The 26289-nt window shown below is 35.4% G+C and overlaps 1 protein-coding gene across 2 annotated transcripts in view; it reads right to left on the minus strand.

Moving 5' to 3' along the window:
• The window catches only part of ABCB1 (ATP binding cassette subfamily B member 1), a 48565-nt gene that overhangs the window by 11946 nt on the left and 10330 nt on the right, over nucleotides 1-26289 (minus strand). For both annotated transcript variants that reach the window (XM_064704225.1, XM_064704226.1), the window contains exons 2-20: nucleotides 24225-24387; nucleotides 23310-23425; nucleotides 22505-22565; nucleotides 21057-21213; nucleotides 18163-18235; nucleotides 14315-14506; nucleotides 13483-13654; nucleotides 12238-12362; nucleotides 11317-11488; nucleotides 9625-9738; nucleotides 9187-9297; nucleotides 7996-8121; nucleotides 7602-7805; nucleotides 7068-7238; nucleotides 5722-5883; nucleotides 3975-4187; nucleotides 3076-3222; nucleotides 2658-2762; nucleotides 1347-1424 (exon numbers count right to left, since the gene is read on the minus strand). In XM_064704225.1, the coding sequence (XP_064560295.1) occupies nucleotides 1347-1424; nucleotides 2658-2762; nucleotides 3076-3222; nucleotides 3975-4187; nucleotides 5722-5883; nucleotides 7068-7238; nucleotides 7602-7805; nucleotides 7996-8121; nucleotides 9187-9297; nucleotides 9625-9738; nucleotides 11317-11488; nucleotides 12238-12362; nucleotides 13483-13654; nucleotides 14315-14506; nucleotides 18163-18235; nucleotides 21057-21213; nucleotides 22505-22565; nucleotides 23310-23401 (2475 nt within the window). In that variant the 5' untranslated portion in view covers nucleotides 23402-23425; nucleotides 24225-24387. The remainder of the gene's footprint in view (nucleotides 1-1346; nucleotides 1425-2657; nucleotides 2763-3075; nucleotides 3223-3974; nucleotides 4188-5721; nucleotides 5884-7067; nucleotides 7239-7601; nucleotides 7806-7995; nucleotides 8122-9186; nucleotides 9298-9624; nucleotides 9739-11316; nucleotides 11489-12237; nucleotides 12363-13482; nucleotides 13655-14314; nucleotides 14507-18162; nucleotides 18236-21056; nucleotides 21214-22504; nucleotides 22566-23309; nucleotides 23426-24224; nucleotides 24388-26289) is intronic.

The following is a 26289-nucleotide window of genomic DNA, read 5'->3' on the forward strand; positions in this document are numbered from 1 at the left end:
GTAAGTGGCAGTGCCTCAGTTCTACGTATTTAAATAAGTTTAATTCCATCACTGCACATTGAATATATTTAGAAAGAAGTGAAATCTTGTGAATCACTGATGTATTCATTGTCACTGCTGAGAAGGAAGGGGAGCAGCTGAGAGATTCCAAAAGTAAAATTTACCCTCCCTCACTGCTGCTCCTTCACTGAATCTGCTTGGAGGAGAGGACTCTTTGGTTACACTCCCTCATGGGTGCAAAGCTGTTTGCGGAGGGGTTAAATGTAAAGCATTTTCAGGTTACAAAGTAACCAAAGTATTCCTTGCTTTGTTTCTTCCCATATTGAAGAGGCTTATTTAGCTTATTTAAGCTATGAGACACCAACAAACCAACAACAACAACAAAACCAAAACAAACCCGAACCCAACCAAAGGAAAAATCAACTTGTTCTATCTATCTGATCAAAGTTAATTGTTTGGATGGGGTACACAGTTTGTGATTTATTCACCAAATATCTGATTTAAACTGTCAGGTGTAGTATGCATTGAATGAAGTCCTAGTAATGCATTACAGGCCTTTGTGACCTCAAGACTCAATTGTAAGATTGCCTTTTCATTAGATTTTTAGTATGGCTGATCAATAAATCGTGATTTTTCAGACTTCAACGGTTTTCTGTCACATTGAAAATAGTTATGTTCACATGAATCAAATTCTGTGTCTACACTTAGCTTTATGTGCAAGACATAAACTTCCATAACTATCATATTTTGTATTTCAAAATCTAAAATACTGATCTTGAAATCATGCACAATTAAGCCAATTTAGAATTAACAACATTACATTCTATTTATATTTTAACTCTCTGAAAGTGGCTTTACTTTTCAATACACAATCTTAATGTTGCATTAACAAGCAACAACTAGAGATTTGGGGGCTTGTATCGAGATTTCAAATAAATATATAAACCCACATATCTGTACATCTCACAATTCAAATCAGACATTTGTAGTAAGAGTTACAGTGTAAGTTGTGTTGCATTTCTTTAGGGGAGAGAGGCCCCAAAGAAAGCAAAGCAGGCAAATGACCAGTCAATGGGAAACTGCTGGTGCACATCAACTTGTCAGGCCCTTGTAACTTGGCTGTAAAACTAAGTCTGTGCAAGGAGCACATAAAAAGCTCTTGTGCTGATTTAAGACTCTCCCTCTAAGGACACTTTGCATAACCACATGTAATTAATCAAATTGGTTTCTAGTCTGATTTAAACAATCTTTTCTGTATGATACAGTGATGTAGAATCCAGTTATTTTATACCAATACCATAAATTCTTTTTAAAACACTGGAAATGAAAATATTCATTATATTTACCTGTCTAAGCATTGCTTTAAATGCCATGAATCGAAGCCTCATTGTAAGAATTTCTCCAGCTTTGCCAAATGCGAAACCCTGTTTGAGAGAAAGTACAATGCTTAGTATAGTATTACACTGTTTGTGTTTATTCAATACATATTTTAGACAAATTGCCTCTATAATGTCAAAATAAAAAATATTGCTGTCCTGTTTGCAGAAAGCAAATGTAAAACCAGGTTTAATATACATAAATTCTAGTAGGTTCACAGTACTTATATTCAAATACTGTTAATGAAAAAAAATATAGGGAGTATAGCAATATTTGCCTGCACTGCTTCACCAGCATGCTTTAAGGAGAAGGTTACCAACCAACCCTTTGACTTCATTTGTCCAAGTCAATGTAAGTCAGATTTTAACAAGTAACATTTAGGTCATTCATTTTAGATTAAAGGCCTTTTAAGGCAACATGGGTTCAGTCAAATGCAACAGTCAAATTTAAAAACTTTACCCGAACATTTCTAAACTGAGCAAACCTATCACAGCCCTGTACTACTCAGCCTTCCATACTCAAGGCCCTTTTTGCTTGTGCAATGAGACAATTCCAAAAACAAACCAGGTTTCTGCAAGAGGCTGTTTATGCTGCTGTCCCAAGCATGGTATTATTTCACCCTGTGGGCTCACTTAACAGATAAAAATATACCAATATACTCCTAAATTATAAAATGGACTATATATGAAAATATTTACTATGATTATGATCTTTTTTTCTTTTTAAGTGGCACTGTTGTATCAGGTTCAACCCTTAGTATTTCAGCAGGAGAAAGTGAATATCAGTGTGATGAGTGTTACCTGACAAACTGGGCCTGGGAGTCTCCCACAGGAGAAATATAGGATGTTCCCTTGGACAAGGGTGAGGGAAGTAACAAGTTGGAGAACAAAGGCAGGAGATGGATAGATTTTCAATTCCTAACAGATTCAAATAGGAGGGCTTGAGGTGAGCCGAGGGTGGTAGAATGTGAGGACTGGAGAGGTTGCCTGTTAGCTGACAATGGAAAATGAGTGAGAAAATCCAGAGTTTCGTGCTGAGAAGTGTGTGACTGATGAACAAGATGGGAATTTCTAAAGTTAAGAGGTCTGAATAGATTCAAAACACTCTTAAACTCAAGCAGCTCTAGGTCAAAAAAGTTTCAGCACAAGACATATCTAGAACCATAAATATAGGTTCTGGTTTGAGTTGGAGACATTTTATGAAGATGCAAATTTTTAGTATATTTCAGATTTGTAAAACACGATGAACAATTAAAATAAGGTTAAAATATTAAAACATACCTGAAAAAAGAAAGTAAAAAAGGAAATGATTCCAAGTACTAAAAACAGCAGTGAATATAAGTTGCTCTGTTTTCTTAAGGCTTCCTTGTCAGTCTCTGTAAAAATCTATAATATAAAATTTGAAAGAAAGTTTTATAAAATTAGCTAACAATTTAAAATACTCTCATCTTTCTCAGTAACTTTTTTTGGTAGTCAATTGCATTCATATGAAATTTGATCATACATTACATAATATTTAATGCATAACAAGCATATGTCAGGTTGTAGCAAGATTTTTAGCATTTTGTGTCATAAAATTTTTCAGATTTTTGCAAGAATGCTTCATCCACTCTTCAGCATTAGTGATTGTTTTAAGTTAATTTTATTTAAAATAAATATTGTGGGCTTATAATTTTTTGCTTATTTTATTCCAACTTACCCCAATAATTTCAGAAAATATGACTGCAAATGCAGGTTGTAAAGCTCCATTGATAATTGCACACAAGGTTCCAACTACAAAGTATGGCCATTCAGTTTTGTTCAACTTCATAATTTTTAGAAATGAAGCTGGAGGTAGTTCTTCAGCCTAAAAAACGTGAATTGCATTAGGACAAACATCAATGTATTTGGCAAAATACAGAGAAAAGGAGAGATTAATAATCAATTTCCTACTATCAGAATCTGTTCAGAGGGAGCAAAATTGTATAATTTTTAACAACATGAATAAATTATTGTACTTTTTTTTTGTTCTAACATGAGAGAGATCTGTACACGATATTTATAGCACTTTTCTTTTTATATTAGTTTATCCATGTAATTTTTGTTGCTGAATACTTTGGTATTGGTCAGTGATGACTGAACTATTTATTCTGGGCATATTACAGTGAGTACTCCATGGCTTGATTAATTCAAGTAATTGTTCATGAAGCAATTAATACCAGTAAAACAGTTGCTGTAAATATGAATGTAATAATATTTGGGGAGGGGGTTGCAATTTTTGTTGTAAGTTGTTATGTTGGGCTAAATATTTTGTTTGTTATCCAAAAATGAATATTTAACCTGTATAGCTTATGTATGGTACATAAATATATGTAATATGTTTCTTTTAAGGGAAATTTACTTTCAATAACAAATTCATCATCTTTGTTATATTGCCATTTTATTTCTATTATCATTTATGGTGAAAGTAGAAAACAAGGTAATGAATATTATCAGTCAAAGGCGATTTAGTATTTTCAATTCTTATGTCTTTTTGTACCTTTTTTCAGCAGGAGAATGAATTTAACAAACTTTGTTTAGAGGAATTAAGTTCACGAACAGCTCAGCAAAGACACTTACAGGTGAAGATTTTTCCTCATCAGGACTATCATTCTGCTCTCCTGGCTTTTTCATGCTTCTCCGAGTTGATCGTCTTCTCAATCCTCTGGTTAAGGATTCTTCAGAGTCTGGTTCAGATTCACTGCTTTTGACACTATGTAAATTCTCATAATTTTCTGATGATGCAGGTACATACTCATAATTTTCTGATGATGGAACTTCAGCTTCTATTGACTAAAAGTGGGAAGAGCATGATGCTAAGATTAAGCATGCACATATTCCTTCAAACTTTCAAAATTATGAGGTAGTCAAAGTAAAAGTAACTTTGTTTCAGTTAAAAGAGATATTGGGGAACAACATATAATGCCTTAAGGAGGTATGAATATCTGTATAATTATTAGAGCTCTATCTTCAGAGCTTTAGTCGTATATGAGTTTTGCATCTCATGAAAATTCTTATAGTAAGTAGAAGACAGAGAGTAGCCACTCTATTTTTTAATAAATTAAACAAAAATTTTAAATTGAGAGTAAGCCCTTTGCACTCCCCTTGGAATCTTTTAGAATTAATTCTTGGGGAATATACAGTTTATTTATGAAGTGATACAACATTACTGTCTTTACTGGAAAACACACTAAATTCTTGACTTTAAATGGAATAAGGAAGTTCAGGAGGAAACAAGTCAAAAAGACATTTTGTCTGAAAAATTAGAGCAGCCTGGAGAAGAGCTTTACCCTTAGTGGCACTTTTGCCAGTCTCTTTGAGAGAATGAATAAATCTCTACCCATCCTGAGGTTTTTGATAGCAACTGGATTCAAAGTTGCCTTCAACTTGTGTTTTGTTTTTTCCATTTTTTAAATTTCTTACTGCTTTTTGCATTACTATTAAAATATCTCTTTTTACTTGCTTTCAATTTTTAATTTTCTTTTTTTATTGTTTTTCAATTTTTTTTCCATTTTATATTTCCTCATTTTCTCCATATTTGCATTTGTTTGGATACAAAGTTACTTTGAATCTAAGGTAACCAATTGCATTCTCCTATGAAGAAATATTTTAATTGGTCTGATTAACGTCTTCAGTGTGACATACTGAGATGGCAGTTTCAGTTTCTTTAATGCACGTAGAGGTTATGCAGTAAAACAAAGGCTACAATGAAAATCTGCTATAACCTAATTAACCTAATGGTCACGTGGGACATGGGGATGAAAGTATCAAAGTGTCTTGGTCTTCATTTAATAGCTAACACATTTCAAAAATTTATTAAAATTTGCAATCTCTTTTTTTCTGTCTGTATAAGTTAAGAACACATTTTTGCTCTTGGCACAGCTGAATTATTTTTATTTTTTTCTTCTATTCCAACACTTCTTTTTTTCTTTAGAAAGGAATTCAGTATGAAGAATTATAACTAAACAGCTTAAAATGCTGCATTCCTCCAGAGTCAGCTACTGTATTTTACCTTTCATCAGACTAAGAACAACCAATTGAATACCAAACTACTGTAGTTATCTGCTCTGCACTAATTGCATAAAAAGAAAACATAAAATCATCTTTTAAGTTTAAATACCTAGAGGATTAAAAATGTACTATCCTGGGTTTGAACAGGTCTTGTAGCCAAACTAGTGTTCTCTCTCATTATTACTCATCTTTGAAAGCACATGAGTCTTTTGCTGTTATCAAAATATGCTGCAGAATTTCCCATACTTCTGCTAAAATAACTATGGGTGGGCGGAAAAAAAAAAGGAAATGAGGCAACAGCTAGAGATAGAAGTACCTGCATGTTAACAAGTTTGTAGTAGATTCCCTTTTTCTCAAGCAATTCAGCATGGTTGCCCAGCTCTTTGATAACTCCACCTTCAAAGACAGCAATCACATCTGCATTCCGGACTGTTGACAGTCGATGAGCTACCACCACCGTGGTGCGTCCTTCCCTTGCCTGAAAACAGCAATAGTTAATGTCAGAATTTACAGGTAAATGCAAAAACTGCTCATCTTCATGGCAGAATTGAGTAGGAACTAAAAGAAACATTAAAATGGTTCACAGAAAAATATAACTTTAAAAAAAAAATCTAAAAATGGGTTCCCTAAAAGAGAAATATATTTTAAAGATTGAAATTTAATATTAGAGATCATCATTCACTGTGGCACATAAATACATCATATTTGATCAAAAATCATCTAAAAAAAATCTCAATATATAGAATTTCAGAATGTTACAAACACTAAAATGTTTAAAATGCTATGATTTTTATATTTAGGCCCAGAGTTGCCCACTTAAACTATAAAATCCATGGAGAATTTATACTCAGAAACACTAGAAAATATTTTACACTCACTTTTAAAGATAACAGTGTTTTAAGCTGTAAGTCATTGCTAACTCAAGTGACTACAATAAAAACAAAGTTTTCTAAAATTTCATATGAATTGTATTTCAACTAAGTACCTTTCTTTGGATATTCATAAGCATAATACACTTAATATTCCAAACATCACAGCTTGTCATTTTAATTATGAGGCTGTTTTAAAGTGATCAAGCAAATTTTAGTTTAAATAATGAAAGCAATGATCCCAAGCAGTGGAATTCTGTTGGAAGTTGGATGGAATTCATCTTCAGTGATGTCCCTCAAGAGGTCCCTCCTACTGGGACCCATACTATTCAATATCGTCATGACTGATACTGGTAAATGGGATTGAGTGCACACTCAGCAAGTTCAGGGTGACATCAAGCTGAGCAGTGCAGTTTATTGACTTGAGGGAAGGGCTGGCATTCAGGAGGTCTCTGACAGTCCTGAGGAGCAGGCCCAGGGGAATCTCATGAGGCTCAGCAAGGACAGGTGACTGACAACAATACGAACGGCTGTAAGACAGATAATGGATGAGGATGGTATTTACACCAAGAAAATGTTGATTTAAGCTTAAAAAGGCAGAAAATATTATTCCATCTTCTAATTTGGAGTAGGATTTCTCTCTGTAATGCCCGCAAATATTCTGTACAAAGAATATTTGCCAGATTAAAGTTTACATTTTTTGTTTTTATGTGTCTCTATTTTCAACAAAAGTCCAGGAAAGAAGTAAATATTAGGCTCCTACTTACATGCTTCATTCTAAAACTCTACTGACCTTGTCCAGTGCTGCCTGCACAATTGATTCACTCTCAGTATCCAAAGCTGATGTTGCCTCATCAAGCAGAAGAATTTTAGGATTGCGAACCAAAGCTCTGGCAATTGCTATTCTTTGCTTCTGGCCTCCACTGAGCTGTGCCCCTCTTTCTCCAACCACAGTTTCAAACTTCTACAAGACAAACACATGTATTGAAAAGACTCAGTGTCACAGTCCTTCCACTATAGATGTCAGCAATGCCAGAGATGCTGATAACATCTCCTCCTTTCTCTACAGGAATAAACACCTACTGGATACACCTGACTAATCATTTGTGTTCCTGGAATTCTGGTAGTTCTTCAAATGACAGCCAAATCATTGCCTGAAGATATAAAATGAACATTATTATCTAAAGTTATGAGGAAGGTCTGCATAGCTCTGCATATTCACAGGTCCAGGATAGCTTCCTGTCTTAACAAGCATTCCTTCTGAGGAATCATTTGGCACAAGAAGTTTTAGAAGAAATTATTGCATCAGAAGAGCTAATCTGCTTACATTGGGCAGCTTCATGATGAAGTCATAGGCATTTGCCTCCTTGGTGGCTTTTTCAATCTCCTCCATGGTGACATCCTCACGGCCATAGCGAATGTTTTCTGCAATAGTAGTGGCGAAGAGCACGGGCTCCTGATTCACCACGCCAATAACCTCCCGCAGATACCGTATGTTTAAGCTCTTAATGTCCTGCCCATCGATGGTAACCTAAACAAAAGAGAGCAGAAAAAACTGTCTACTGCTTGTTTTGAACAAGGAACCTCTCTCTCCATGCCAGCATGTGCCATTTCAGGGGACGCTTCACCATGTCACTGGAAAATTGACAAGAGCAGCGAGGCTGGAACTAGACTTTCAACACACAATGTGCAGAGCAGTCATCTCACTTGAGGTGTCTTACCGTGCCTTCCTTGGGATCATAAAATCTCTGGATGAGCTGAACAGTTGTGCTTTTCCCACAGCCACTGCCACCAACCAGGGCCACTGTCTGGCCAGAATTAATCTTGAGATTCAAGCCCTTCAGTATCTGTCCATATGAGAAGGTTGGTCAAAAACATAACAGTATTTAGAAATGTCAAGGTAAATGTGAAAGACTAGAATGAAATAACTTTTATATTTCTAGCAGAATTTTGTAGAAAAAATTTTTAAACATGTGGATTTCAATTTGCATTACTGATGACTTCAGCTTATTTTTCCTTACAATTACATCACAATTGGCTCAGTATCAATGTATCATACAACACACTTCTCAATTACCTGTCTCATGAACCAGTTCATATGACAAAATAATGGTATTACACTATCCATAACTAACAGAAAATACAAAAACAATACAATGAAAAATTTCTGTGTTATGTTGCCTCACCTTTTTCTTTAATTCATCATATACTAACTACAGGGAAGTTATGTAAAATTCATGGTTAAAAGCTGAGTAAATTTCCTTGCTGCCTACCAAAATTAAGAAAGGTCACTTTATCAAGGTCAGGGATTTTCCTTCAAGGTAAGGAAGGAAAATTACTTAATGCAAAGATACTTCCCATGGAAATATTTTCAGGAATCATTGATATGTTGTCTATCATCACTGCATAAAGATTGCAAATACATGACAGTGCTTTAAAAAGAAAACTTCTTCTCTGTCTAGACAAATACAGATTCTGATCTCTATTCCATAAACAGCAAGTCCTTGCTGAAACTGCTTTCTTTTTTTCCTGGTTCAGACAATCATAACAGAGCTGCATTGCAATTATTTTAAAACTTATTAGCTCATTTTTATTACTATACACAAACATTTGAGTTAGGATTGTAACATTATTTTTATAGAAATGTACATTTATAGTTTTTTGCATAGCCACACTAACTAGGGCATTAGACAAAAAAATTATTTAGGAAACTTAACATGTTTACCTAAGGTGGAAATAAATCTAACTAAAATCACTGTGATGACATGGTAGTTTTAAATACATTAAAAAATCGATCTGAAACTGTTAGATTTTCAACAAAAATTCATTTATGTGAATTTTTAATTATTTTTTCCCAACATATGATCCATATGTTCCACTGTAATATATATAGCAAGTTTCAATTACAGTACCTCAACATCTGGTCTGGATGGATAATTGAAGTAAACATTTATTAATTCCAAGTTCCCTTTTATGTGGTCTGGTTTGTAACCTGCCTCTGAATAGCTGTCAATTTGAGGTTCCTGTGCAAAATAAAATAAAATAAAATAAAATAAAATAAAATAAAAACAAATTTTTTTTTCACAAAGAAGTCCTTAAGTGCACCATTATTCTGCAGAAATGTTAAACAGGTTTTTTAAATAATTTAGGTGAGGTTTCTGAAAGATCTAAGTGACACAATGTTTTGCTCCCTCACTGCTACATTGCTACAGTGCTGATATGCTCATGCAAGAATACTTACAAAATTTTTCCATTAAGCTTCTGTGTGAATTTAGTTCCTGTCTTTAAAAAGAAGGGTCTCTTACCTTCAAGAGAAGTTTTGAAATTATAGTGAGGGCAATGATACTCACATTGTCTATTATGTTAAAGATGGTGTAGGCAGCTCCTCTTGCACTTGCAAATGCCTCTATGCTTGGAGCAGTCTGTCCAATACTGAAAGCTCCAATCAATACAGAGAAAAAGACCTGAAAGAAATGTTTACAGAGGCATGTATTTATTCTTATTTAAGCAGAAAATGATATTTATTTCTGTTAGGTATTTTTGGGTAAGGAGGTCTGTTAAGGGAAGTTTAATGAATCTAGAAGTAAAGCAAAACTGAAAAGGTCTCTCTTGGGCAAAGAAAAACATTGAAAAAAGGGCTTTTTAAGGTTCATATCAGAACTGAGAAGCTGTACAACATTAATTTTGCAAATACATTGAGAAAAAGTGAAAAAGTGACTCAGAGTTGTAAAACCTATGACAAAAAATTTAGAATTGCACTTGATGTCTCAGGATTTATTGTGCTAATGCATTCTTTGGCCAAAGACTGGAAAGTGTATTACATATCTGCCACAGAACAACAACAGATATGCAAAACACTGTCATTCTGCTTTCAAAGAGACAGTGAGACAAGTATAGAAAGCCAAGTTCTTCATCAAAAAGTAATAAAGGATACCCCACTTCAATGAAAGAGCAAACTGCAAGCAAACAAGAAACAGCGGCAGAAGAGAAAAATTCATAATTTTCTCAGAATAGCAGTTCATTGCTTTCAATTAGTATCAAAACAAAAGCAATTAAACCACCCTGCTCAGAGATCATAACAGCCAGAGTAGTCAGAGCAAAGTCTGTCACACCCATCCTCTTGAACAGAGATCATTCACAGATTTTACACCCAATAATGCATCATCCATGTCATAAAAACATCATTTGAACTACAACACAATTTGCAATAGAGCTTGCAAATACTTTGAACAGAATAAATTACACATAAGGTCATGAACTTCACTGAACCTTCCATATGCCAGCCTGTACAAAAGGTTCAAAAGAGCCAAAACCACATATCAGAGACATTTTCCATAAGCTTCAGTGATTCATCAATGAAACAGGTAGTTTAAAAATATACAAATATATGCATATTGTCAACTGGCTGGGTTTCATCATGGTTAACAAAGTTATTCTTCTTCCCCTGTTTTCTTCATATTTCATACAAAATTAGAATGGTTTCCACATCAAGAGAATAATTTAAGTTATGATCTAAGTGTTATGGTTTTCTTCCTTCAGTTAGATGGTGAAGTATTTCCTAGTCACAAGTATGTTTTTATCCCACCCAATTTCTAAAAAATACCAAGAAGTTATTCCAACCTCTCATGGTTCAAAACATAAGCAAACATTAAGAAAATTATCTACTTAGAGTGCACAACAGCTAAAAAAATATTTGTTTCTGCACCCTGGAAATGTATTCAGACCTCTGAAAGCAAATAGCGACTAGAAAAGGTCTTGCACTTCAGTTTTTGCTTGAACTGTTTCTATATCAGTCTGATCTTATGAAAATCAGAAGATATATAGGATTAGTTGAAAATCATATATGTTTTAATTGGGCTCATATAGATTGTGGAATCCTACAGAAACAACATGCAGGCTTTTGTGCTGAGAATCTTTTTGTTAAGAAGGGATGCTACTTTTCCAATTTTGAGACATAATTCTTATTACAGTCAAATACACACTTTAAGGTTTGTTCTTTATTATTTCTCACTGTCACTGAGAATTTACTCATTAATACTTACTGTGAGAACTTTGCCAATAGTGTAATCATCAGTTAAGACCAAAGTAGTTCCATACCAGAACGCCAGTGCATATGATGCATATATTAGTAAGAAAGCAGCACCCATAGAAATATTAGCTGTAATAGCCTTTCTTATTCCCATCCGTTTAGCATCTTCTAAATTTTTATGATATCTGGAAGAAAGAAAGAAGTTTAAAATAGACTCACACTTGTACCATGGCAGACATCACAAAAGCTCTGGATGGATTAGAAAAAGAATGTTTACAAAGTACAGCAGTTAGGTACATAAAATATCTAACCCTAAGACTGTATGAAGGTAAGCCTGCTAGTCAGGCATGGAGTTTCTAAGGTAACCCCTGAAAATGCCAGCATTAGTCAACTTGGTATATAGAAATAAAAGGGCATTGCAGGTCAGGGTCTGCCACTTAAGTTGCTTCTACAGATCAGTGAACTTTTATTGTGAACCACTCAAGATTAAAAGTTAAAATACATCAGCAGATCTATATTTTACAGTACAGCGGAAATAGAGATACTGTTTGTTAGCACCTTCTCAACTACTGAGTAATCAGATTAGATTACGCAATAGTGTAGTTTCAGATTAGATTACTCAGTAGATTACTCAGATTATTTATAGATTACCAAGCATATCATCATCTCTTCACAGAACAGAGGTCCTCTTTTGTCTAAAGCTCTCACGGTAAGATATTTGAAGTCGTTTGCATACCCCTTAATGCAGAGACAACATATCAACTCTAGAAAAATAACTGATTGTCTTTCAACATGTAGCAAACCTTTTAACAATCTCTCATTAACTAAAAATGCAGAAAGCACAAGATTCTCAACAGAAAATATACAAGAAAATCTCAAGGCATTTGAAGTGAGTATTTTAAAATCCAGTGATGAAAGCAAATACTGCTCTTACCTTTTAATTTCTTTTTCCTGTCCTCCAAAAGCTATTACAGTACGGATTGCTGCCAGAACTTCTTCTGCAACAGCACCTGCTTTTGCATATGCAGCCTGTTCTTTGTCAGTGAAAGCAGAGAGAACCTAATACAGAATCAAGTATTTTGACACATGAAAACCAGAATAAACTCAAGCACTCAAAATGGCTTTTATCACAATTAGTGTGTTCCAATAAGAAGCCTTTAGACAATATTAGGCATGGGTGCAGAACGTCCAATAATCAAAATCCTAAGTATGCTGTGAATTCAATCAAATAATTCCACATTGTAAACAACTAAGGCCTGGATTTTCCCTTTTCCCCCAGTGCAAGAGATAAGAGGAGTGCTCATAGTGAGCTGCTGTGGTTTTCCCCAGGCAGACCTCCTTAGCTCATTCTCATCTCTGGCTGCCTTAGTCAGAGGACCCTGTAGCTTAAACTGTGGAGAAGTGGCCACAGTCTGTGAGGACACAGCCAGTTGACATACATGGCACATACATCTCCAATCCTACCTTTTCTGCAATATACTCACTCAAGACAGTGACAGCTTTAATGATCTTTGAAATATAAGGGAAATTAAATACCATAAAAGTCTGAAGACTTTAAAATACAAGGCACTGTGGTGCCATGGAAATTTGGACCTTTTCTCATCTGGGTCTGTATAGAATTTCTTACCAATTTTTTTAACAACTATGAAAAAACCTCTGTGTCTGAGACAAAGGGTTTTTTCTAAATTATTCTCTTATTTTCCAGGAGGTGCAATTATTTCTTTCAAGAGAAAAAGTACATATACGGGTTAATTAAAGATTTACAGATGTAGATTCTACACATATATCTTGCTTCTTTCTCTGTATGTGCAATATTAGCAGAAACAGCTTCAAACCAAACAAGTCTACCCAATCTATGGGAATTATAATATTCAAATGACATAGAATTACTGAATTGTAGAATGACCTTGGAAGGCATATTAAAGATAGCTAGTTCCAGCTGCTCTGCCATGGGCAGGGACACCTATAACTGGACCAGGTTGCTCAGAGCCCCATCTGACTTGGCCTTGAATGAGAGGGTACTGATACACAGTTCACCTAAGAGCTTATGCACCTAAGTGTTATCTAAAGCTATAATTGCTCTAAGCACACATTCTAATACTAAGAGTTACAGATATGTAGATGTATTTCATTATCTGTCATTAATGTAAAACCTGACACTGTACATATGTTAACTTACCTTTGCCCAGAGGGCTGCTGAAAGTCCCAGGACAGGGCTAACTGCTAGTATTACAAGGGTTAATTTCCATCCTCTTATGAGACCAACAATAAATCCTGTCACAAATGTTGTTAGTGATTGAACAAGCAATCCAACCTTGTCACCTATTCCATCATTAATCTTGGAGACATCACTGAAAAACAAATTACAGAGAGGAAGAAAAATGCAGAAAGCACAAGAAAGATTTACAGTTTTGTTACATGTGAAAGACAATCTTTATTATTCAATTACTGCGCCCAATAACAGTTTTCTTCAAGGTAAAGCATTATGTAGTGTGGCCAAGGAAAATTTCATATTTCTTGTGAAATTGTGATGCTATAAACCTGCTTTTGTCTGAAAAAGTTAAAATTTTTTCTATAGAGCAAAACTACTCTCACTTTCTTAATTCTAGAGTTTTTATCAGTTTGGTATTTGTGGGCTGTTTGGAAATAAAAGAAAAGGATTTCATATAGGCAATGTTATGCAGTTAAAGCTGTTCACATTGCTGGGCTGAGCCAGCACATTTTTCAGTCCTCAGTGTGTCCAGAAAGGAACTGTTTTCTTTTCATGGGGTAATAACATAGGCTGGGCTTTAGTCATCCTCAGAGTTCAAGGGAACTTTACAAAATGCTTTTCTGACATCTTTGTGACAGTCCTGTATCAGAAGTACTAGCAAGTCAGTCCCTGACACTCTCCATGAGGAAACCTGAAAACTTTGTTTCACAGTGAAATAGTTTAATTTAAAAATAAAATTTTTTTAGTGCTGCATGTTTAACAAGATCAAATGACATTGGAAAAGGTATGGTGTACTTACTCTAGAAGACGAGTGTTAAGTTCTCCCACATCATTTACATCAAACCATCCAATTTCCTGTCTCATAATTGCATGAAAAAATTTTTCTCTAATTTTTTTTATTTGCCGACCTGCTGCTAAGGTCCAGAACGAAGTCTGAATATAAGCAGCAAGGAGAACACCAGCTGCTATTCCAGAATAGTAGTATGCATATCTGTAAGGAAAACAAAAACAAAAAAGGGCAAGATTCTCTGAAATCAGGTTAAAATTGGTTTAATTACTTTGCTAGTGTGAATTTATCAAGATGCTTACTTTTTCTGTTTGATCTGAATTAGGGTTTATATGCTTGTACTAAAACTTACACTTCACTGTAAAATTTGCTGAGTTTTCCATGAATAGCATTAAATGTCAGAATGACCTTTTTTAAAATTTAGTAAGTTTTTTCTCATAAGATGCTTTTAGAACTGTATTTCTGATACAATACCCTTTTCACTTGAATCTGTCATGTCCATAAACTGCCTAGCATTTTTAACATACATAAACAGACCAAATCACATATATGTATAGCATATACACATTTAAATCATAAACATGTCTGTCTATGTAAATAAATAAATAAATAAATAAATAAGTGGATGGATGCAGTAAATATTTCCTGATTTGACAATACAGCATTAATATAATGACAGCTACTGAAAACAAATGCCATTAGATCAAAAATTCTTTGGATCTCTTATTCATAACTGATATCTTACTTTTACATTAATTCAGCCCTGTGCTATGAGCAGGGTGTCAAATCCAAACCAGGAGTATGTGAACCACAATATTTCCCAGACTGGGAGTAAATCTGAGTCACAGCTTTAAACTGCTTAAAAATAATAAAATCAATTTTGATTTGATGAAGAATTACATCAGAATCAGTCATAATGGAACTTAGAACTGAATTTTAAGGATTTCATTTTCAAAACACAACTAAAATCAATGATTAAATATTTATGATGTATATCACCTGCAATTATAAGAATAATTTATCTATATAAAAGTAAACCATTAGCACCAAGCTTGACTCGTGACCTTTTATGAACTCTTGTGACCTTCACTCTTTTACTAAGTTATCCCTGCTGATTTTACAGAACTTTAAAATGAAACTTGGCAGGAGAAATTTCAGGAATCTGTGTGCAAATGCTCTGCTCTAAGAGAGAATGGCTTTACAAATTAAACTTCTCAAATGTTGTTCCAATCTCTCTTGTGGCTATAATATCATACAGTTGAGTTAGGGACTTCAAAACTGTACTCATTATGAAATTCACTTAATCAAAAGTGTTTAATAAAATCAGGTTAATGCCTAACAGAAAGTTGGTTAGTTGAATATTGACTTCAATTGCATTTGGCTCCATTAAAAAAAAAGCTTCTCAAACTAAAACCAAGAACACCGATTCTAAATTCATCAGTAATTACTTTAGACAATTACTTTATGATGCGACATTTCTTCAAAGAATTGATTTATGCTTGGACTTTGTTTACTGACAAATCACTTCCAAAGGGATTCATGGCTTTGCCAGATTCCATGCTGATGAAATAAAGTCTATAAATTCACTGCTGTAACATATCAGAGAGTAAATGCACATTGAATTGAAAAATAATAGTTCTGTTTCTTTTGGGAAATCGTTGTAATTTAGGTAAACTGTTTGAGTAACAAACTCGACTAAGTCCACATGTATAGTTCAGTACTTGAACACACCCATGTGAGAACTCTGTCCTTGCAAACAGTTTCTATCATTATTTGACCTGCTGGCAGGCGTTCTAGAAAAACAAAGAGCTGGCGCAAAGAGCTTTGTCACACCAGTGAAAATGCCAACTCAAGGTTCTCTTTAGAAAGTCTGGAAAAGAGTACCTATTCCTGTGCTGCTGTTAATATATTTATCAGTAAACAATTTGTTTCTAAAGGGAAACTAAGGCTGCTTTTTATTCTTGCTTCTACTTTCAGAATTAATTTGTGGTGGTTTGGCCCTGGCTGGATTCCAGTTGAGGACACTACAACTTTCCTTCCTAGCTAGACTAGGAACAGAAAAATATAATTCAAAGCTCATAAGTGAAGATAAGGACAGGGAGAGATCACTCACCAATTAAATAATGGGCAAAACAAATTTTACTATTTCCTATGTAGCAATTTTTTAGTAATTTTTTAAAAAAGTTCTTTCAGAATAAACATAAGACAGACTTTGAAAATGTTGTGCAGCTAGGCATCAAGTGTTTACTAAACACAGAACAGTTAGGGTAACTTCACCCACACACACATTATTTAGTTAGCAATTCTGCCTTCAAATTTGTTTTTGAATCAGTGGGAGCAAGTATATCCCACTGAACATTTCTTACATTCATGTCAGAGACTGACAGAAATATTGCAGGAGCAAGAAACTCTCCTATAAAGCATAATTGCCATTTCCCTCTTGATTCATTCTCATTACATTCAGGTTCTTCATTTCTAAGAAACTGCCTTTTCATACCTTGTTCATTTATTTTATGGTAAAAAGCTGTTTGGGTATGTTTTGGTTTGGGGTTTTTTGGTGTAAATCGTCATAGGTTTTTTAACTGCTGAAGCTACATAAGTTTACAGTCCACTGTTACCCAAAATTATAATGCACTTTGATATCAAACAGCAAGAGTTACTACAGAAAATGCCTTATCTCCTTCCCTTCAAAAAAGATAATTGCCTTGAAGCGTACATCAGACTTTTTTCAATATCTAATGAGGAACAGAGTTCAGCCTGAAGAAAAGAACATGAAGTGGTACAAGAAACACACAAACTTTAGACATCCTGCATAAATCAAGTGTATGGACAATGGTTAATAAAGCTTTTAACAAAACACACCTATTAGCAGCTTATTATGTTTCTTCTTATTTGATCTTTTCCTTATGGAGTTTTGTAGCAGAAGCACCTACTGGCTATTGTCTTCTGCTGTTTCCAGCTCTAGAATGCTAGATTTAAGGTGGCATATAATTTAAATCTGCATTTTCTACAGTCTAGATAATTATAGAATTATAGAATTGTTAGGTTGGTAGAGACCTCTAAGATATTTGAATCCAGCCACTAACTCAGCACTGCCAAGTCCATCACTAAAACATGTCCCTCAGTCTCACATCCACAAATCTTTTAAACACATCCAGGGATGGTCACTCAACTGCATTCCTGGACAGCCTGTTCCAATGTTTGACAACCCTTTCCACAAAGATATTTTTTCTAACATCCAACCTTCCCTGGCACAATTTGAGGCCATTTCCTTTTGTCATGTTTCTTATTAGCTGGGAGAAGAGACTGAGCCCCATCTTGCTATAATCTCCTTTCAGGTACTTGTAGAGAGTGACTTAGCTCTGAGCCCCATCTTGCTATAATCTCCTTTCAGGTACTTGTAGAGAGTGACTTAGCTGAACTTGATGCTTTGGCAGCAAAGTAGGTAGTATCTGAAAATTCAACTTTTTTTTGAAGGTGAATCACCATAGCTCAAGGTATTGACAGATTATAATCAATATAATTTTTTATCATAACAATTACTCTTTATAAATTCAGAGGAAGAGAAGAAAGAAGGATGGCAATGCAGATTTCACTGGGATATAGAAAACCCCTGAAATATGTCAGGATGGATCAGAGCAAGAGATTACAGGGAAATTGTTGGAAATAGCTAAGAATGTTCAAGAATCTTACCAGGACCTCAAATAATCCCTTGTGCCAATTTTTAGTTACACATATTATTAAATAATTGGTTTTTTATGTTGTTTAAAGTGTGCAAAACATCCTTGGGAGAGGAATGGCTTGACTAGAAATGTGTGACTACATTAAAAAGAGAAGAGGAAATATCCATTTTTAATTACCTTGTCATGTCTGCTTCCAGCTGGTTAAGCATGTCTGCAGTGACATTCATCCATTCATCCATTGAAGAGTTTACTTAGAAAGGAAGAGAAGAGCAAATACTTTTAACAGAGCAAGATTTAACAAATTAGTTTTCTTGCATGTTGTTCAGCATATCTGGAGTTGCTACATCTCCTTTTGAATCAAGATGATTTGGAAGAAAGGAGGAAATTTTAATGCACATGAATGAACATTACTAATACAGGGTTTGTCATAACTCCACTGACTACAAAACTACATCACTGTAATTTGAGATTCAAAAGTCTTCTTGAGCATACACACATAGAAGAACAGAGTGGTTTGGGTTGGAAAGGACCTTAAGGGGTCGACCCAGTTTTAACCCCCCTACCATGAACAGGGACACCTTCCACTAGACCAGATTGCTCAGGGCCTCATCCAAGCTGGCATTGAACACTTCCAGGGATCAGGCATCCACAACATCTCTGGTATACGTGTCCCAGTCTCTCATCACACTCACACTAAATTGTCCCTCTTTTAGTTTAAAGCTATTAGCCCTCATCCTATTACTACAGGTTGTTGTAAAATGTTGCCTTCCAACCCCAATTTGCTCAGCCTGTCCCCATAAGGGAGTTGCTTCAGCCCTCTGATCATCGTCATGGCCCTCCTTTGAAGTTACTCCAACAGTTATCCTTCTTATGGTGCAGGGTCCCAGAGCAGGATGCAGCACTCCAGAGAGATGTAGAGAGCGTAGAAACACCACCCTCCACATGCTGGTCACAATTCTTTTGATGCAGCACATGATATTACTTCCCGGGCTGCTAGCCTACAGTACTGGCTCACGTTGAGCTTCTTGTCAGCAAACACCTCCGAATCATTCACCTCAGGGCTGCTTTCAAACCATTTTCTCCCAGCCTGTATTGTGCTTGGGATTGCCCCAACCCACATGCAGGACCTTGCCCTTTGCCTTGTTGAACTTCATGAGATTCCCAGAGATCCACCTCTCCAGCCTGTCAATTTCCCTCTGGATGCACCCCTTCCCTCAAACACATCAACTGCACCCCGCAGCTTGGTGTAGTTGGCAAACTTGCTGAGGGTGCACCAGATCCCAGTGTCCATGTCAAGGACAAAGCTTGACCAGATCCCACCATCCATGACAAGGACAAAGCACTGAACAGTGTCAGTCCCGAAACTGACTCCTGAAGAACCCACTCATCACTGGTCTCCACTTGGACAACTCTTTGAGTGTGACCCTCCAGCCAGTTTCTTATCCACCAAGTGATCCATCCACCAAACTCATGCCTCTCCAATTTAGTGAAAACTGTCTTGACTGGGATGGTGTCAAGTGCTTTGCAGATAGTCCAGGTAGATGATGACCAAGCTCTTCCCTACACACCAAATCGGTAACCCAGTTGCAAAATGCCATCAAATTTATCAGGCATTATTTGCCTTTAAAAAGTAATGCTGGCCATTGTCACTCCTCTCCATATATTCCATGTGCCTTAGCACAGTTTCCAGGAGGATCTGCTTCATGATCTTGCTGGGCACAGAGGTGAGATTGACTGGCCTGGAGTTCCCTGGGTCTTCCTTTTTCCCTTTTTAAAAATTAGGGTTATGTTTCCACCTCTTTCAGTCAGTGGGAACTTCATCAGACTGCCATAAAATCTCAAATATAATGGACAGCAACTTCCTCCATCCGTTCCCTCAGACACCACAGATGCATCTCATTGGGTCTCATGGACTTGTGGAACTCCAGATGCCTTAGATAGTCTCAAACGTGACCTCCCACAGCAGGCAGTTCTTGACTCTCCCAGTCTCTGCCTTCCCCTTCTGTGATTTGGGCAGTGTGCCTGTAACATTTGCCAGTGAAGACTGAGGTAAAAGATCATTAAGCCCCTCAGCCTTTTCTGTATTTCAAATAAACAGGTCTCACATTTCCTTTTTGAGAGGGCCCACATTTTCTCTCATCACCCTTTGATCACTGACCAACCTATGCAAGCTATTCTTGTTGCCCTTGACATCCCTGGCCAGATTTAATTCTATCAAGGTTTTAGCTTTCCTAACCTAATCCCTGGCTGCTTGACAGGTACTCTGTATTTCTCCCAAGCTCCCTTTCCTTGCTTCCACCCTCTCAAGGCTTGCTTTTTGTGTTTGAGCTTGTCTTCTTGTTCATCCATGCAAGCATCCTGGTGTTTCTGCCTGACTTTTTCTTTGTTGGAATGCATTGCTCCTGAGCTTGGACAAGGTCATCCTTGAATATCAACCAGCTTTCTTGGGCTCCTCTTCCCTCCAAGGCTTTATCCCATGGTACTTTACCTAGAAGGTCCTTGAAGAGGTCCAGGTCTGTTCTGCTAAGGTTCTAGATAGTGATTTTGCTGTCCTCCCTCCTTGCTGCCCTGGAACTCCATGATTTCATGGTCACTGCAGCCCAGGCTGCCCTTCAGGTTCACATTCCCCAGCAGTCTCTCCTTTTTAGCAAGAAAGAGGTCCAGCATAGCACCTCTCCTCACTGGCTCCTCTATCATTTGAAGAATTTATCATCAATACAACCAGGAACCTCCTGGATTGCTTGTGCCTGGTGCTGTTGTTCCTCTAGCAGTTATTGGGGTGGTTGCAGACCCCTATGAGGACCAGGGCTGGTGAATGCCAGGCTGTTCCAATCTATCCATAGGGACCTCATCTGCTCGGTCTCCCGGGTCAGGCAGCCTATAGGAGACTCCCACGACAATGTCATCCCAACCACAGTGTATTTCTGTTATAATGAACATGAGCTGCTAATTTGCATCATAGCACAGCATTGTCGTTTCTGACAACTGTATCTCCTGTCAAGATGTGTGAATCTTCCTGTTTCTGTTTTAAATAGGAGCCATTGTTCTTGTCATAGCAGATATATTCTTACCTGTTAAATTTTTTTCTCCAGATGTATCAGTCATAACAAAGCTATCAGTCATATCACCAAAAATCATCATGGCAAAAGGGAGACTGCTTCCATGGGCTACTGCCATCACAGTGCCCAGTATCATTAATAATTTATCTGACCAGCTGGAGTATCGGAACTGTGAGTGAGAAGAGAAATTCATTCTAACTGTTGTATTGGAATGCTAACACAATGCTACGTCTACAAAGTCAAGAAAGTAAAGAAAAAGCTAAAAATTGTACACCTGCTGTCCAAAACCTACAACTTAATCTCTTTAGAAATACAGTTTAGAATCAGTTTAAATGTACAGGTATAAATCTTTTCTATATAAGCCCTTTTATACTATAAACTCTCAAAACCAGAGAGATGTGGCATTTTAATGCATTAGTATCTCCACCTGAGTAAGAAAGACCATAGGAAAACAAGACATACACAAATTATGCTTTTTACATTTGCCATTTAAAGTTCAAATTATAAGAAATTTTTATGGTGCTATGATAACTAAGGCAATCATTTCTTTTACTGTAAATTAATTATTATGTAACCAGAAAATTTAATGTTCCTAATGTACCATGGACATCATAAAAAGATATTGAAATCTAAATCTTAAATTCTCTTGCCATTGAACTTAATAAAGTTTGAGCTCATCTATCACAAAATCATTGGGTTCATTCTGTACTGTAAACTACTAAGTTTACTGATGCAAATTATAGTTGTATGGTGTAATTATAGTAGTGTAAACTGATATAGCAAAGCAAAGAAATTGGGCACTGGCCACCATCATGTACTACAGTTTTATATTTGTTATTTGCAGTGTCATTGCTGTGTGTTACACACACTAAACCTACAAAATATAAAATATTTCAGTATGGTTAAGAGAGGACCTAGGATTTACTTGATTAAATATTACAAGTTTGTGGTTTAAAATACATGCAGAAAATTTTAAAGAAACTGGAACCTTTTAGCATACAATTCTTAATTTTAACTTTCATCAGTAGCATGGAATTGCCCTTTACTGCTGACACAGGTGATTGAATAATGACTCATGGGGATAATTAGTATGATTAGTACCTGACTGGTAATTTAGAGGATAAGACCACACTCAGTGTAGGTATGTGGCCATGCTTCTCACTGTGAACATGGAAATTCCTATCTTTCACAAACAAATATCTGGTATGGGTGTGTTTAGGATGATGATTTACCAAGGGAACACTCCTAAGAATACTCATCTGTAAAAGACAGCTTCTTTAGTATAACTACACCAACAAAAAGAATGGCTTGATTTCTGTACTATAGTCAATATTCTGTATTTGGTAGAGACAGCATCATATATTCAGGATGCTAACATAACTGTAACCATTTTTGATTACACTTTGAAATGTGCCTATGTGTATCTACATGTAGACATATGTAGAGAGAATAAACCTTACCAGTGCAAATGGGCTCACCACCTTAGGTTTTTCCCCTTTCTTCTGCTTCTTCTTTGCCTTGCTAAAAAACAAGTTTTAGTGAATTTAAAAAGAGCCTTCATTTTGCAGAAATACTAATTCAACATATAAATGCAGTTCAAATATATTGTAATTTTGAAATAATTTTACAGCAAACAATTGTGTAAAATGAACATGATTTACTGGGCATTCTTGAGATGTTTCTATTTAAAACTTCTGCAATGTAATTAGCATCATCTCCTAACTTCTATAAATTTAAGTCATGTTCTTCCCAGTTCACCCCTTCAAGGATGAAGCAACATCAGCGGGGCTGGTGGTTCCACTATCTGGTCAGGGAAGTTGTGAACTAAAGCACCGTATAGATTTCAAAACAGAAGAGAGGAAAACTTTTGTACATAGTGGATAGGGAATAGATAACATGTTCAAGGCATGCAAAATGTTGATTAACCACTGTACTAAAAATTTTAAGATAAATTTTAGTAGATGACATAAATGTATCCAATATTTCCATTCCAGCATAATTTCTGTCATATTTTAGAATTGTTTTTCTAGTCAATACTGAGAGCACTTAGTCCTTTAAAGGAGAAAATAAATAGCCCTTTTGCATGAAATGAATGTGCCAATCAACGCTACTCTTATGTTGATACAAAGCTTTCTCTTACTAGGTCTTCTTAGCAAAGTAAGTTACAATAAGTTTTAAAATACAAATTTCAATAAAATATAAAGCAAGGTAATGGAGTCTAATAAGCTTCAATACATAACGTTTACACTATTTAAGAATACTTACTGTTTGTCTTCAGATTCATGACCCTGGTTGGATGCAGCGATCTCATGACTATTTCCATCTGCAGTATACTTCTTTTCATCTTCAGAAGGCATTTTAAATTTATTGAAGATAGTTTCCTGTAAAATAATATTTGACTGAGAAATACAAAATCTTTAAGCTGAGGAGAGCAATCTCAACAATCATTTGTTTGAAAGAAAAATATGGCTACTTATTATAATCAATTAAGTTATCAATATCATATATTGCAAAGTGAATATTCCTAATGCACAAGTATAAGCATATTGAAAGAAGTCCAGAAGTTTGGAGTTTCCTTACAAACATTTATATTCTGTATTTAGCCATTTGATATCTCCGTCATTTATTTAGTTTCATTTTAATGATATAAGAGTAATATTTTCTGCAATGCAGCACAGATATACAAAATAAATGAAAAATCAAATGTGTATTTAAAAGAATATGCAGTAAATTAGATTTGTTTTAGTTATCAGTGAATTTATAAAATATCACTGATTTTAAAAAACCCTCCAAACTACTGACATACCGTGAAAGTTTCCTACTGGTTTGCGTCGACTCCTCTGAAAAATTATTCAAACCTGAGCAGAATTAATACGGGTAAGGACATGCAGCATGATTGGACTTTGCTCCTCTTATGTAAGACAGGCATAACAAATAGCTTTCTCTTGGATTTTTTCCCACTCCAATAGCCTCGTTTATCTTGGGTAATGAAATGTATGCACTTTGGACTGTACCTCCCTTTTCCTAAAGGGAATAATACTATCCCTTGAATGCATGCATAGTTCATTGTCACCTGGGAAAACAAGCCTGAATACTTTATTCTTCCACCAGGAAAAGTTCCCTGTTATAGGTACTGTTGTTTTGATTTTGCCCCTTAAACTGAAAGGAACTCCCCTTTACCTTATTAGAGATGTTGCTGAATGCTTGAAGTAACTGTTGCACTTAAAGATGAATCCATCCTTGAATACACAGTGAGAATGAAACCAGGGAACACCAAAACATTGTTTTAATCTTTTGCTTCCTTTCCCATCTTCTAAATCTAATCCAGGAGAACATTGCCCATCTAGCATGAAAGAAAACAGGATTTTACTGCAGTGCATATAGTTCCTCATTTGAGTAACTGCAGAACAGCAAGATGAGTTTCAGACTCAATTAGAAGTGTTTTGGAAATAGCTCTGGTTAGCAGAAATGTGCTTAACTAGTATTCTGATTTTTGAATGTATGTTTATATTCTAAACAGTTTGAAATAGGCCATTTGTTCTACTGTGGAATGTTCTGTTTTTATCAGTATCTGTAGGCATTGCTTCAATGAAAATAACAAAAATTTTAAACACTTAAATAAATTATTTGCACTTCATAACCCTTATTTCAATGTATGTATTAAAATAGACATGTTCAACACTTTTACAGAAGTAAAATTTATGAAAAATTAAATAAAAATACTTGTCCTAGAAGATAAAAAGGTTTACATGAACTTTCTTGTAGGTCTTCTATCACTTTACTCACACAAAATTTACTTAATCTGATAATTACCCAGAAAAAAATATTTTTGGGGTTTTTTTTTGTCATGCATGCTTGTAATCTCAAAATGTTAGTGAAGCAGTATTTTTATAATATTTTGGAATAGAGATAGTCTTATCAGATTGAGAATTACTTTAGAAAGGGTAGTTTATCATTTCCAGTTGAGAAGAATATAAAGAGTTAATAAATATTATATGTTTATCAAAAGTTATTGTGATGTATTTATATAGAAGTCTATCCACAGGAGTTACTGGGAATACTGGGTTTTAACTTGTGTGCCTAAATGCTTTCCTGGACATGATCTTAATGGACTGGTCCAATTATTTCAGTGGGAACCAAGAAAACTAAGGTAAGAATCCTTAAAGAAGAGTCAAGTGATTAAAAAAAAAAAGAAAAGAAAAGAAAAGAAAAGGACTAGTATATGCAGTTCTTTCACAACTGCTTTGCCCTAAATGGAAAACAGAGAGAACAATGAGATCTGTCAGAATGTTCTGTTATGTCATTGCCATGTCTCAATGCTATTGCAGTGCAATCATGATAAGAAACAGAAACAGAGATAAAACACAAGAGCAATTTTTACCAGAGTTTCTCTTGCCTGCATAAAGTAATGCAAAGAAAATGAAACACGTCTGTTTTTATCACACTAGAAGCTGAATCAACTAAATTGATATTAAAAAGTGGGAAAACAGGAGGAGAAGTACAGTATTTTGCATCTACTTAATAAGAGGTAAAATTCTGTAACTTCTCTACAGCTTCTGTAGTTTGTTCAGTGACATAGCTCCACAATAACAGTGAATTTGAAATCAGAGAAAATAATTGGATTTTCTTTTAATCTCTCATATCTGGTTTAAAACCTATAATTTGGGTGAAAGTATACAATTTCAGCCTGAAAAAATTAAATCTGTAAAATAAACCAACAGCAACAGAATCTGAGGCATCACCACTGCACATTACCTGAGTATATAAAATCATGTAGTAGCTGATTTACAACCAAAATGTACAAAACCACTCAGAAACAACATAGGTGCCAGTCAGCCTAATCCAAGGAGAAATACTTTCTCATCCAAAGTCTGGTGACTGGTTTTGCCCTAAATACATTAGCAGGATTCATAAAGCCAGTGTTTGAAAATTCAGCTCAGTTATTTGGTTACATCAAAAGCTTACCCTCAGCTTTAGCCAATCTTTGATACCATCAAGGGGGAATTTTTAATTCTATCAGCCCAAGACTTGAAGCATGAAATCTTGTTTAGACATTGTCTGTACCAAGTAGACATTGACTAGAAGATAAGTAAGGATGTCTTGAAAGCAGAGTGTCCTGATCATTGCCTAATTCAAGATGAAAGAAAAGGGCTTTTTTTTTGACTTCTACTTACTAGTCACAAAATTTCTCACAGAAGAGAGATTTAAACAGAGATGACCAATGTACGACCTTTGGGCTATTTAA

Source organism: Zonotrichia leucophrys, chromosome 2, assembly GCF_028769735.1.
Source record: "Zonotrichia leucophrys gambelii isolate GWCS_2022_RI chromosome 2, RI_Zleu_2.0, whole genome shotgun sequence".
NCBI lineage: Eukaryota > Metazoa > Chordata > Aves > Passeriformes > Passerellidae > Zonotrichia > Zonotrichia leucophrys.